The sequence below is a fragment of the Lampris incognitus genome, chromosome 14 (assembly GCF_029633865.1).
Source record: "Lampris incognitus isolate fLamInc1 chromosome 14, fLamInc1.hap2, whole genome shotgun sequence".
Taxonomy (NCBI): Eukaryota; Metazoa; Chordata; class Actinopteri; order Lampriformes; family Lampridae; genus Lampris; species Lampris incognitus.
The window spans coordinates 25,822,157-25,835,464 of NC_079224.1; the positions used below are offsets into that span (position 1 = coordinate 25,822,157).

A 13,308-nucleotide genomic window follows, 5' to 3' on the forward strand; every position below is an offset into this window, starting at 1 on the left:
TCACATACAGTTTTATTTCATTTTCCAATACCCCCAAGTTAGGTCCCTTTTGCATGCATCTGTACAGCGGTGTAGGCATGGGCCGGCCCGTTAGCGTTTCATGCGGAGTTAGTTGCGTTTTGCGGTTAGTCTGGGACCTAAATGCCATTAAAGCAAGCGGTAATGCATCTACCCAGTTCAGTTTCGTATCAGCACATATCTTATTTAGTTTGGCTTTTATTGTTCCATTCACCCTTTCTACCATCCCTTGTGATTGAGGGTGGTAAATACATCCTAGCCTTTGCTTTATCCCTAACTTCTGATACATTCCTTTAATAGTTTTCTCTATAAAGGCCTTACCATTGTCTGAGCTTATCAAAGATGTTATCCCAAATCTAGGGATTACTTCTCTACATAAACATTTTATGTCCGTGTCAGCACTCTGATGTTTGGCTGGAGTGGCCTCTACCCATCTACTGAATTGATCTTCCACTACCAGCATGTATCTTTTTCCTTGAATCGGCTTTATCGTGTCTACGAAATCCATTGTGATGTGTTTGAATGGTCCCTCTAGAATAGGGATGTGTCCAATTGGGCTAGTTATGCCTTTTCTAACATGGCTTTGTGGCTTTGCAGGGGCCTGAGTTGGAGCCTCCAGCCTTGCTAAGCAGACTGTCAGGCTTCCTGAGTGGCTTGACTTGTAGATATGTTTTACAGGCCATGTCTTTGTGTTATAAGGACTTTGGGGAGCCCAGGACGTTGGGGGGGGGCGCTATGGATTTTTGTTTACATCTGAAAACAATGTTTTGAAGGAAGGGGGATGTAGTGATGTGTTGTAGGTTAGTTTACATTATTTCGACAGTGGCCCCAGAGAAGTTACCATAAACTGATTTACAGAAGTGCCTAGCAGAGCACAAATAAAGCATGTTAAATGGCTCTTCTGCGTTGAGTCATTTATGGTTATTTTAGCCAACTTATACACTTATTAGTGGGACATTTTCTATTGCGGCTACTTGTTTCACTTCCGTTTCCTTTCTTTTGTTTCTGGCTTTTAGGTAACGCCGTCCATTTTCTGTTGCTTGGTAAGTTTTCCCACGCACTTGTCACTGATACAACCTAACTGATGGTGGGGAAGGGTAAAAAATAACTCAACTGTTTTTAACCTTGACTCGACTCAAGAAAAACATGAATCTGCACAACGTGAGCCACATGCTCTCTGTGCCCACCCACCTTGCCCATTAGCCAATCTATACAGTGCATTGCCGCTTGCTCGCCAGTCACCGCCTACCCAGCCATCTCGCCAATAAAACTATCAATCATGAGAGTTAATTTTCACGTAAACAACTTTGATTTAATTCCTACTCGATAATTATCAAGATCAAGAGAACGGGTCGAGCTTTGTGTCATATTTCTGTGGAGCCCGACATAAAAAAAATAAAATAAAATAAGTGTATAAAAACGTTTTTTTTTCCTCCCATCGCGGAGGGCCCTTTTGCGCTCAGGGGCGCCTGGGCACGTGCCCAGGTTGCCCATATGGTAGATCCGGCTACGATAGGAGCTCTCTAAATATCTGTTGCGAACAATTCCCAGAGTTAAATCAAACCACGGCGAAGCAGTGTTTAGTTATTATGCTACACAAGGCTGGAATAAACTTTCAGAAGATCTAAGACTTGCCCCAGCTCTAACCACTTTTCAAACAATGCAACAAACATGTTCTCCACTGCCTGACTAAAATGTTTGCCTACTTAAATTGCACCTTGACCTTTGTTCATTTTGTGCTATTTTACTTCTCTACCTGTATATCTCTTTTAACTTCTTGTTGTTCATCTTATTCCGCATTTCTTATTTAATGCGTTTTTTATGCCTTATACAGACAGCACTTTGAATCACCGTCAATACGGTCGATATTACGCGCAACGAAGAAGCTCCAGCAGTTGGCGATAGTGCAACATCTGCACGTTAAAGTCACAGTAGAAAATAGAAGTAGAAGAAGAAAAGGAAGCCCACGCTCTCTGTTGTATAACTGCTTCTCAACCCGTGAGATGCCGAAACTCAGCGAAGCTAATAACAGTCGTCTAAACATGGATAAGAAATGGTCTCACGTCATTGTCATTGTCCTTTCGGCGGTGTTTTATGTCGCTGTGTTAGTTGTTAATGCGCTGGCGGGAACGGGCACCGGTGAGTTATAACATTTACATGATCCGTAATTTATCGAGGCTACAGTAGCCTGTTTTTCTGTCACACTTAAAATACTTTTTTTTTAGCTTATTCTCAAACTGCTTTGTTCACATCCATTTTTATACACTATGGCACACACACACACACACACACACACACACACACACACACACACACACACACACACACACAAAAGGGTAGCAACAGAAACGAAAGTAAAGAGAAGTCCCCCAGTTGGATACTGATTCAAAGTTCTGAAAGACACGAAAAGACAGGCAACACTTCCCATAGTCAAACTGGACAAAGCCCGAATACAAACATCTTCTCATGTTTTGTTAATAGTGAGTGAAGCGCTTGAGTAAGTTAACTTTGTAGTTTAACCTAAGTTTTTGTTCAAACAATTCACAAATCCATTAAAAACATTTGAAATAGATACCAAAAACAGCAAGGTTCTCTTGTGTATTACTCATCTCTTATTTGTTTCTCTGTTCATTTATTTAGCCCCATTCCACTCCACTACTGGTAATGTGTCAGGCCGCTATGAGACAGACATTACCCCGGCTGGTTGGACCTTCTCTATCTGGGGCATCATCTATACTTGGCTTACCCTGATAGTCCTATACATCATTACCTATGTGTTCAGAGGGTAAGATACCATGCCAATAAAATGTAGACTTGCTATTCATCAGCTGATAGCTGGACACATGCTGGTTTTCTGATGTCGACTTACGTTTCTGTATTTATTCATAAGGTCAGTTCTTTTTACCCCCTTCCTTCAATCTTTGACGTGATGGACAAGTGAAATGAGCTGTTAGGTCCTACCTCCTCCACGTGAGAACTTTTTTTTTACAGTTGGATTAAGGGTGCCCAACCAGATAATCATGATCTACCAATCAGTCAAAGTGGTGGACACTAACAGTCAAGCAAACTACACTGTAGAACATTTCTAGTCTTATTGTTAAAGGTTTATTTCTATTCTCTATATTGTTGCTTGTTAAATAAAAGGAAATCGGTCTCTTGTTCTTTCAATCTACTCATGAAAAGAATATAGACTACACAGGTGGGCTATATACTGAGTCACTGCTATGTTTTAAAGTGTAAAAATACAATCTCTGCTTGTCTGTTACTTATTGTAGTCTAATCAAAATATTTCTCACTTTTCGAGGTATGCTTTTGTATTTCAGCTGTGTACTGCATGTTTATGTTAGTAACTAGTAAAAATTAAGTGATAATGATTAATGACACGGCTATGTTATATAGCCATGTGTTCTATATGGCTATTGGAAATAGATTGAAATCGCAATACATTTAAATGTTAATATAAATGTAAGTCAGAATAAGAGTATAGCAGCCCTCATTTCATGTAGAGCTGGAAAATAGTTATAAATCCAGTAGCTGATAAATTGGTTCAGTTTGTGTTGTTTCTGGCTTCAGCTTGGCTGGTAGATTTCCAGAATCTAACATTAAAATAAGATCTCGGCTTATTTGCTACTTATTATAGTCTAATCCAAATGTTTCTCCTTATTTTCAGAGGTATGTTTTGTATTCCAGGTGTGCACTGTATGTTTATGTCAGTAACTAATAGAAACTAGATGATAATGATTAAATATAGCTATGTCTCTCTATGCCTTTCTAGGACTCCTACCCTATCCCACCTACTGCAGCTGGTTGGCTAACGTACAGATCGAGATGATATTTATCTTTCTATCGCTCTCTTTGTCTGTCTAGATCCTGGTCTCTGTGTCTGTTGCCCTATGGCTTCTATGCCAGCTGGATAGCCAACATGTTGTTGAACATGACATGGCTTCTGCTGTGGGACAGAGAGTAGGTGTACACACACAGCATCTATAACCACTAATACTTTTATCATCATATCTAAGTTAAAGTACAGTCTTAACAAACAAATATTAATATGATTGATTCATGAAAGCCTGATAAAAAAAAATTCTTTAATATATTTCATGGATTCCTCATGTGGGTATATTTTCTTTTAGTAAGTAATCTTTGAGTGTACAGGGTCAGCCAGCCAGTGCAGTGGAATGTAGAGTTTGAGTATGTTACTTTTAAGGGACTGACTTCTCCGATTCAGGGATAAACTGACTAAAAATAAGACCAACCCTTCAGTGCTGCTTTTTGGACAGAAAGTCTGAAGAATGTATTTGCCCATATATTTTTGGGTAGCCTGAGGTTTACAACCATTCTTTGCTATAAAATCGGTCAGTCAGTGCACCTTGACCACTTATATTTTCTTTTTCTTTTTTGTTGTTGAAATGCTCATATAATGCCATTCCCCCAAGTGTTAATTAAGCAAATCATACTAAGCATAATTTGTTAGTTTGACTGTGTGACAGATTCCAAGGACTGATCACCCTATGGTGTCTCTCACTCGAGCGAGAACGATACAACAACTGTTCATGCCAAAATTGCATGGTCATTGCACAGTAATGGCCATGCCAAAATTGCATGACCATCAATCAAACCTTTTAATCAACTGTTAAAAAACTTGGGTGTTGAAATTCGAGGGACAGTGGCAGTATGCACATAAATGTATTGGCTCATTAGAATGTGCAGAGTAAAAATGACTAAGTTCCTTGTTTGGGAATCTGGGGCTCCAAATTCCTTAATTCTTACACAGTTTAGTTTGGCTGTTAAGAATTTACGAAATGGTTCCCATGAGGCCCTAAACTCAAGAGCATGGTTCTCAAACACTTAATATCTTTCCTTTTCTCTGTCTCTTTCTTGTAGGCTTATGATGGCAGCCCTGGCTGTATTGGCACTGGTGGCAGTCTCTAACTACAGTGCTTTATTCTTCTGTTGCTACACCACAGATTACTATGGTCTGTGGCTACAGATGCATCATCCCAAAGACCTTGCCCTTCTCAGAATACTGGTAGGACCAGGTGTGATTGCGTGTGTGTGTGTGAGTGAATACACACAAGTCATATGCTTCCTTAGGAAAGTAGTGGGGATGTATATGTGTATGGGTGCGTACTTCAAAATGACGATTATGATTTGAATTTTCTTATAATAAAACATGAGGCAAAATTTAATATGCCCCATTGATGAGGCTAAAGCCTTGATCAACTAAGCAAGAGTCATACCTGACCACATTGACTTCTTAATATGTAAAAAGTTTTCCAAAGTACTTCCATCCATACAAAAGAAGTTCATACAGATTGAAATGATGACGGCACATGCGACAGTTTTTTTTTTTGGGGAGGGAGGTTAAGGAAGCACTTAGCTCAGGAGTGATATGAGCTCTATAGTATAAAGTATATTTAGATTTGAAGGTTTAGACATGTTTGCTGGATCTACAAACATTTTTCAATTCTGTCCATCTGTCTGACATTACTGGTCAGTATTTTCTGGGAACGAAATGTTCATGGTCACATACATTGATTAAGTTGTCCTGAGTCATAGGATATTGTCTGTTTTAAGATTGTCATTACATGCATCACCAGTCACTTTAACTGGTGGCTGAAAGAGGGAATCCATTATTTGTAATATATCTATTCTGGGTCTTTTAAGGATATGAAACTAATTTATCTGTGCCTGTACTTTTCTTTTTGTCTTTGTAGCTTCTATGATGTGTGGTCTCCCAAAAAGTGACATCTGCAGAAATTAAAGATTACAAAATACTTGACAAGCTCTAAAACAATAATGAATAACATACACCAAGATTAAAGAGATACTTTTGTGCTGTTTCTGAGCATATTTTTAACACGGGTGGTTTGAATTACAACTGAAATGTAGGTGTGATTTTATGATTTCATATAGCTATTGGCTACTGAAATTCAGGGTGGTCGTGTGGGTGTGGCCGGGTGGGCTAAACACTGGAGCTAAACCGCTTGCCGTAGAAAAACGAGAAATTCACTGGTGACAGCCCCCTTCCTGCTCCGTCGTCACTTTACCAAAAAAAAAGAATGGCGAGCGACGAGACCACCGACCGCAGCTTTGAGGTTGAGGATGTGGAAGTGGAAGATGATTCCTCTTTCTCAGTGGAAGTTGACTAGTCGCCTCACGAATATGTTGCTCAGCCAATAAAGCCATATTCCTTCGAGCCACTGGCAGCAGGTAGATAGCTAGATAGATATAGATAGATAGATAGATAGATAGATAGATAGATAGATAGATAGATAGCAATACAGCTAGCAAGATCGATAGTAAAGTCTCAGCAAAACCAACTTCAACTCGAACTAGCAAGGAAGCGGGGGGGGGGGGGTGCGTCTCCGCTTTTATAATGTCCCGCTACGGACACGCCCTATATGCTAATGATAATTCGACACGGCAAGTTATTACATTTTCACCGACTGGAAATCAGTTACTCGGCCGCCGATATCGCTCGACTGGTCATAAATGTGATTTTAGGGCTACCACTTGTCTCATCGATCACATCCACACTCCTTACATCGATTAACAACTGGAAAAGTCAGATTTTGATGCAAGTATCTCTTTAAAAATGTGCTGAGAAACAGCATCAAAGTATCTCTTTAAATAGCTGAAAAAGTCACACTGTGGCGGACACTAGGGGCTATGCCTCTCACCCAGCAGGACTGTGAGCTGGGGGCGTGGTTTACGTTCCCGGGCTCGCCGGTGCAGGGTTGTTCCTGCTGCAGTTGGTTTTTGGAGTTGAGGAATAAACATCAAACTCGCTTTGGTCTCCTGTGTTTTTCCTCATTCCTGCCACATTGGTGACCCCGAATTGAACATGTTTGGAGCAGAAGAGGAGTGTGAATCCACTTCGGCCACGCCCCCCAACTCTCACAGCCGGCCGTTCTCGCCGCGGCTGGGAAACTCCCAGAGTTCTGGCAGAGCGACCCGGCCTCGTGGTTCCAGCTTGTCGAGGCGCTGTTCCACCTACGTGGAATCTCCGCGGACGACTCCAGATACTATTTGGTCGTCGCTGCGCTGGACCAGCAGTCCACACGCCGGGCCATGCAGCTGTTGCGCGCCCCTCCGCAACACGATAAATACGTCGCCCTCAAACATCTTCTGCTCCGGAGGTACAGTCTATCTGCCGCAGAGAGGGCAGATAGGATCCTTTCCCTATCCGGTTTGGGCGACGGGACGGCTGTGGATCTCATGGACAATATGCTGTCGCTGCTAGGCTCAGACGAAGGTGGGTTCCTTTTCCCGCACGTTTTCCTGCGCCAGCTCCCGTTTTCTGTGCGCGCGGCTTTGGCTAACTCCCCGTGTCTGGCCGCTGGTGACTGCCGATGTTTGGCTGAGGAGGCCGATCGGGTCCTGCTGGCTACCAGACGGTTCTCTGTGCAGAGTGTGGAATCGGAGCCTCTGCAGCCGACGTCGGAGGACGCGGACCCGGCAGTGGTGGCTGAAGTGACTGCCCGGAGACGGCGCGGGAGAGGCCTCTGTTTCTTCCACCAGCGGTTCGGCGGCAAGGTGAGGCGCTGCGTCCCTCCGTGCACGTTTGAGGCGGCGGGAAACTCCAGGGCCAGCGCTCAGTAGCAGCTGTGGGCGCTGGCGGACGTAGTGAGCTGCTCTTCATTAAGGACACGATGTCAGGAAGACGGTTTCTGGTGGTTTCAGGCTCGCAAAAGAGCCTACTCCCTCCTGCTAAGACAGACAGGTCGGCCGAAGGCGGCGGCCTACAGTTAAGTGCAGCTAACGGTTCGTCCATTGCGACGTTTGGCACAAGGTTGGTGACTGTTTGCTTCCACGGGCGCCATTTTGAGTGGGACTTTGTAGTGGCCGCCATTACTGTTCCTATTATCGGCGCTGATTTTCTGTGTGCTAATGGTCTGCTGGTTGATGTTGCAAACCGCCGTTTAATTGATGCTGTGTCTTTCGCCACTGTTCCGTGCGAGACAGGGGGAGCCGGGCCGTTAACACACGCTAACTTTTTAGCATTAGGGGATGTTTTTCAGCGTTTGCTGGCGGATTTAACATCGGTGACTACACCTGCCTTTTCCACCGCGGTTACTAAACACGGGGTAGAACATTTCATTCCCACTCTGGGACCGCCAGTTTTTGCGCGCGCGCGCGGCGCCTCGACGCGGTAAAATTGGCTATAGCTAAGGAGGAGTTCGCCATCATGGAGTGTCTGGGTATAGTGAGGCGTTCCAACAGCCCGTGGGCCTCGTCGCTTCACATGGTGCCCAGGGTGGATGGGTCGTGGCGGCCTTGCGGCGATTTTCGCCGCCTGAACAACGTCACCGCCAATGACCGCTATCCCATCCCACACATACAGGACTTTTCCATACGCCTGGCAGGTACCACTATTTTCTCTAAGGTGGACCTGGTGCGCGGCTATCATCAGGTTCCCGTGCGCGCAGAGGACGTGCCCAAGACCGCGGTGATCACCCCGTTTGGGCTTTTTGAGTTCATGCGCATGCCTTTTGGCTTGAAGGGGGCAGCGCAAACCTTTCAGAGGCTGATGGACTCGGTGTTGCGTGACCTTGCTTTCGTGTTCGTTTATCTCGACAACATATTAGTGGCCAGTCCGTCAGCTGAAGAGCACCTGGCGCACCTGAAACAGGTTTTCCGTCGTCTGGACGAACACGGCCTGATAGTCAACCCGGCCAAGTGTCAGTTTGGACTGCCGGTGATTGACTTCTTGGGTCACCGCATTTCGCCGCAAGGCGCGGTCCCGTTGCCTTCTAAGGTGCAAGCGGTGGCGGAATTTCCCCGCCTGGTCTCTGTTAAGGCATTGCAGGAATTCTTGGGCATGGTGAATTTTTATAACCGTTTCCTCCCTCGCGCTGCCCACCTCCTTCAGCCACTTTACGAAGCCCTGCGGCTTAAGAAGGCTAACGACCCTGTCGACTGGACTCCCGAACAGGTCCAGGCCTTTGACGGAGCTAAGTACGCCCTGGCTAACGCTGCCCTCCTCGCCCATCCCACACCCACGGCGTCCATAGCTTTAACAACCGATGCGTCTGACATAGCCGTGGGGGCTGTGGTTGAACAGCGTGTGGCGAATGCGTGGCAGCCACTCGCATTTTTTAGCCGCAAACTGCGGGATAGCGAGCGCAAGTACAGCGTTTTTGACCGGGAGTTGCTGGCACTGCACCTTGCAACCCGGCATTTCCGCTTCCTGCTGGAGGGTTGCACATTCACGGCTTATGTGGATCATAAGCCACTGACTTTTGCCATGTCCAAGGTGACTGAGCCGTGGTCTGCTCGTCAACAGCGCCACCTAGCGGCGATCTCCGAGTTCACAACGGACATTCAGCATGTGGCCGGGAAGTCCAACCCTGTTGCTGATTGTCTGTCGCGTGTGCTTGTGTGTCCTGTGCACCTCGGTGTGGATTTCTCCGCTATGACTGCCGACCAGCCCAGCGACCCGGACGTCCTTGCCCTTAGGTCAACGCGTACCGGTCTCAAGCTAGAGGACGCTGTGATGCAGGAAGGCAGTCCTGCCCTCCTCTGCGATGTCTCCACCGGCTGTCCCCGCCCCGTTGTTCCAGTGGCCTGGCGCCGTCGAGTTTTCGATTCGATTCACTCCCTCTCGCACCCTGGAGTTCGGGCGTCGGTGAAGTTGGTCGGTTCCAAGTTCGTCTGGCCTGGCCTCGGCAAGGACGTCAAGGGGTGGGCAGCTGCATGTGTAGCGTGCCAGCGCGCTAAGGTCCACCAGCACACTAAATCGCCCCTCGAACCGTTTCCGATCCCGGCCAGACGTTTCGACCACGTGCATGTGGACCTGGTGGGCCCTCTACCTTCTTCACAGGGTTTTACGCACCTGCTCACAATGGTGGATCGGACCACCAGGTGGCCAGAGGCTGTCCCTCTATCCTCCACAACATCCTCGGATGTTGCACGCGCTTTTCTTTCCTCCTGGGTCGCCCGTTTCGGCACTCCGTCAGATATCACCTCAGACAGGGGCCCCCAGTTCGTGTCAGAGCTCTGGTCGGCACTTGCGCGATCCTTGGGTGTGCAGGTACACCGCACTACCGCGTATCACCCTCAGGCTAACGGGTTGTGTGAACGTTTTCACCGGTCGCTCAAGGCAGCGCTGCGCTCTCGGATGGTAACTGGGTGGAGCGTATACCTTGGGTTATGCTCGGGTTGCGTTCGGCTCCTAAGGAGGACCTCGACGCGTCACCCGCTGAGCTGGTGCTCGGTCAGCCGCTCCGCGTCCCTGGGGAATTTTTGCCTGGGAGTTCCGCTCCTCGACCCCGCCCGGCCGTTTATCCTTTTTTGTCCGACAGCACTCGGGTTCCAGGCCCCGTTCACCACTGTTTTCCGCGGTCGTTCGTGCCTGCGGATCTCATGTCGGCTCGTTTTGTTTTTGTGCGGCATGATGCTCACCGCTCGCCCCTCCAACCCCCATACGATGGCCCATTTCGGGTTCTTGAGACGGGTCCTAAAGGTTTTGTGCTAGATATGGGTGGGCGTAGGGAGCGTGTCACGCTTGATAGGCTTAAACCGGCGCACAGGGTGGCAGGCGAAGTTGTGTTTCCGGCCCAGGTTCCCCGTCGGGGTCGTCCTCCTTCCAGGACCCCGGCAGTGTCTTCACGGGTTCAGCGTTCTGCTTCTCAGCCGGCTTTGGACTGTGTTTCACCTACTGTTTCGGCTGAGGGGCGGCGCAGCCGTTATGGTAGGCTGCTTAAGCCTCCAGTGAGACACTAAGTTTCTTTCCAGGAGTCCCTTCTGGGTGTTCGGGGGGGGGGGGCTGTGTGGCGGACACTAGGGGCTATGCCTCTCATCCAGCAGGACTGTGAGCTGGGGGCGTGGTTTACGTTCCCGGGCTCGCCGGTGCAGGGTTGTTCCTGCTGCAGTTGGTTTTTGGAGTTGAGGAATAAACACCAAACTCGCCTTGGTCTCCTGTGTTTTTCCTCATTCCTGCCACAACACCTTGATTAAAAACATGGTTTCTGAATGAAATGAAAAAGAATCAATAAAAACAGATTAAGTTAAAGCTTGTTAGAATGTTTTCAGGAAGGGTTTTAAAGATGACATTCATTTTGCAAGTCTTGGCTCCTGAGACAGGTGTTTAGGGCTTGGAAGCAATGAATCAATTAATGCCTTTATTTGTCATTGCACAGTTGTACAACGAAATTAAGTGCAACTCCCCAGTGGTACAAACAAGTTTAAAAAAATATATATATACACACACAAATAGACAAAATACAAATAGACACACATTTGCAACACAATCAACATATATAAGTAATGTATGCATAAGTGTAAAAACAAGTGTAATGTCTATTACAGTAGATAAATAGTGTGTGTATTGCACTAATCCAAGTCAGCATATTTTATTGCACATGCCAAAATGTACAGGTGTTATTGCACAGTTCCAGGATATTATTGCAACCTTAAGAGTTGGTTAACAGAGTTCAGTTCTTTAATGGCACTTGGGTAGAAACTGTTCAAAAGTCTGGAAGTATGGGTCTTGAAAGACCTACAGCGCCTCCCAGAGGGCAGCAGAGTGAAAATGTAGTTGCCTGGGTGAGATGAGTCCTTGATTATGTTTGTGGTCCGATGTATATGCCTTGATTGTACGTTTTGAGTTTTGGACACTCCAGCTCCTGAGCAATATTTACGCACCTTTATTGATGATAATACATATAGGTCCAGAACGGTTTGGCTCTCTACACCACATGGACATCCATTGCCACTCTGATCAACTTCTCCCTGGTCCTCAACCTGTGGGGTGTGGCCAAGGGCACCGCAGGAACCGTCTCTCTTTGCATCCTGTTGGTGGAACTGTTGGGATGGTGAGTTTTTTTCCACAGAAACGTTTTCTGGATAGTGCTGATGCCAGGGTTAGATTTACTTCACTATTGTGTGTCTTGTTTTTTCTTTCTCTGAGAATAGTTCATATTTCTTGAATGAAATGATTGAATTTGCTTTTATTAACCTATAAATAGCAGTTTTACTTTCAAAGACTGAACTAAAAGACTGATCCCAGTGTTTGAGTGTCAGTACTATCTCAAAGAACTAAGACTAAATCTTATAGTGTGGTTCAGATGGCCACATTCTGTTTTTCTCAGTGCTAAAAGGTGCATGTTTGTTGTGGAGAACTTTGCTAGTCCAGTCTATAGTTATGTTAACCATTAATCTTTGCAGTAGGCTCTATCACTCTTATCTCTTTTGTAATTCAATAATCTAACCATTTCATTCATGATTTTTACAACAGTCAGTAGTCCCTCACTGCATTTGCTGCATTTGACAGAGGCAAGACTTATACTAGAAACAATGTGTTGTGTGCCCCCCCCCCTCTGGCTATGTCTGAAGGTCAATCCTGGAGTTCGTGTTAGACCGTTGGGTGCGTAGCATTATGATGGTCTACCCTGTGGTGATTCTAGCTCTGGTTGGAAATATCACAAAACACTGCGACCCAGCTGACCCCAGCCCTAACTGTGTCTTTATGGGTATGTTTAACAAGCCAACAACCTATGTGATTTATTTACAGCCAAAGCCATGAGGTTTGATGAACAAGCAAAAAATCAGAAATTGCCCCCTCTTTCTCTTTCTAAAAATTATATTTTCCTTTCTTTTTATTTAACTTGGAAGCTTACCTTAGCATGAGGTGGTGGCACTCATCCATGTGCATTGTTGGGCCACAAGTATGCAGGTTTTCATTCCAAACAAATACTACATTAGATGATTTCACTAATTAATCTGAACCTGTCTGCTTGAAGATGTTTTCCTCAGTGAAATCAGATGGTGTAGTTGAGTTGGAATTGAAACCTGCATACACATGGCCCTCCATTGCACAGTGCTGAGCACCACTACCTTTTCCTGATAGTTCTGGTCTTTAACCATTTTTTTTTGTATCCTATGTGGTGTTTTCTATCAGTGGTACTGCTGGTGATTTCATGCATCCTCCTGGTGGCCCGGGTCATCATTGTCATCTGCAGAAACAGGAAACAGCCTCTCTACAAACAAGGTTCATGGCAGCAAGTGCAAGATCCTGGATTATAAGGACAACAGCTCTGTTTTTTTCTCTTTTATCCATTTTTATTTTCCATGTCCTCTTTTTTCCACTTTTTTAATTAATACCCTTTTCTTCTCCTGTCTTGTCTTTTCCTTCCCATTTGTCTTCTGTTCTTATGGCCTCTCATCATGAAGAAAGGACTTATAACAACAATACAGATATCACTAATCTAATGCATTACATACAGAATCAGTTACTATGTAAAATTTGTCTTAATTGGTATTTTTGGCTAGACTGGGCCAACCCTA

At 45.6% G+C, this 13,308-nt stretch overlaps 1 protein-coding gene across 1 annotated transcript; it reads left to right on the forward strand.

Annotated features, from left to right (window-relative positions):
• Positions 1-2,008: 2,008 nt before the first annotated feature.
• Positions 2,009-13,086, forward strand: si:dkey-29d8.3 (uncharacterized protein LOC556220 homolog). The gene is made up of 7 exons (XM_056293545.1): positions 2,009-2,157; positions 2,659-2,803; positions 3,886-3,981; positions 4,903-5,047; positions 11,692-11,837; positions 12,358-12,494; positions 12,923-13,086. The coding sequence occupies exons 1-7, from the start codon at positions 2,022-2,024 to the stop codon at positions 13,045-13,047; spliced, it is 930 nt and encodes a 309-aa protein (XP_056149520.1). The 5' UTR covers positions 2,009-2,021; the 3' UTR covers positions 13,048-13,086.
• The last annotated feature ends 222 nt before the right edge of the window (positions 13,087-13,308 follow it).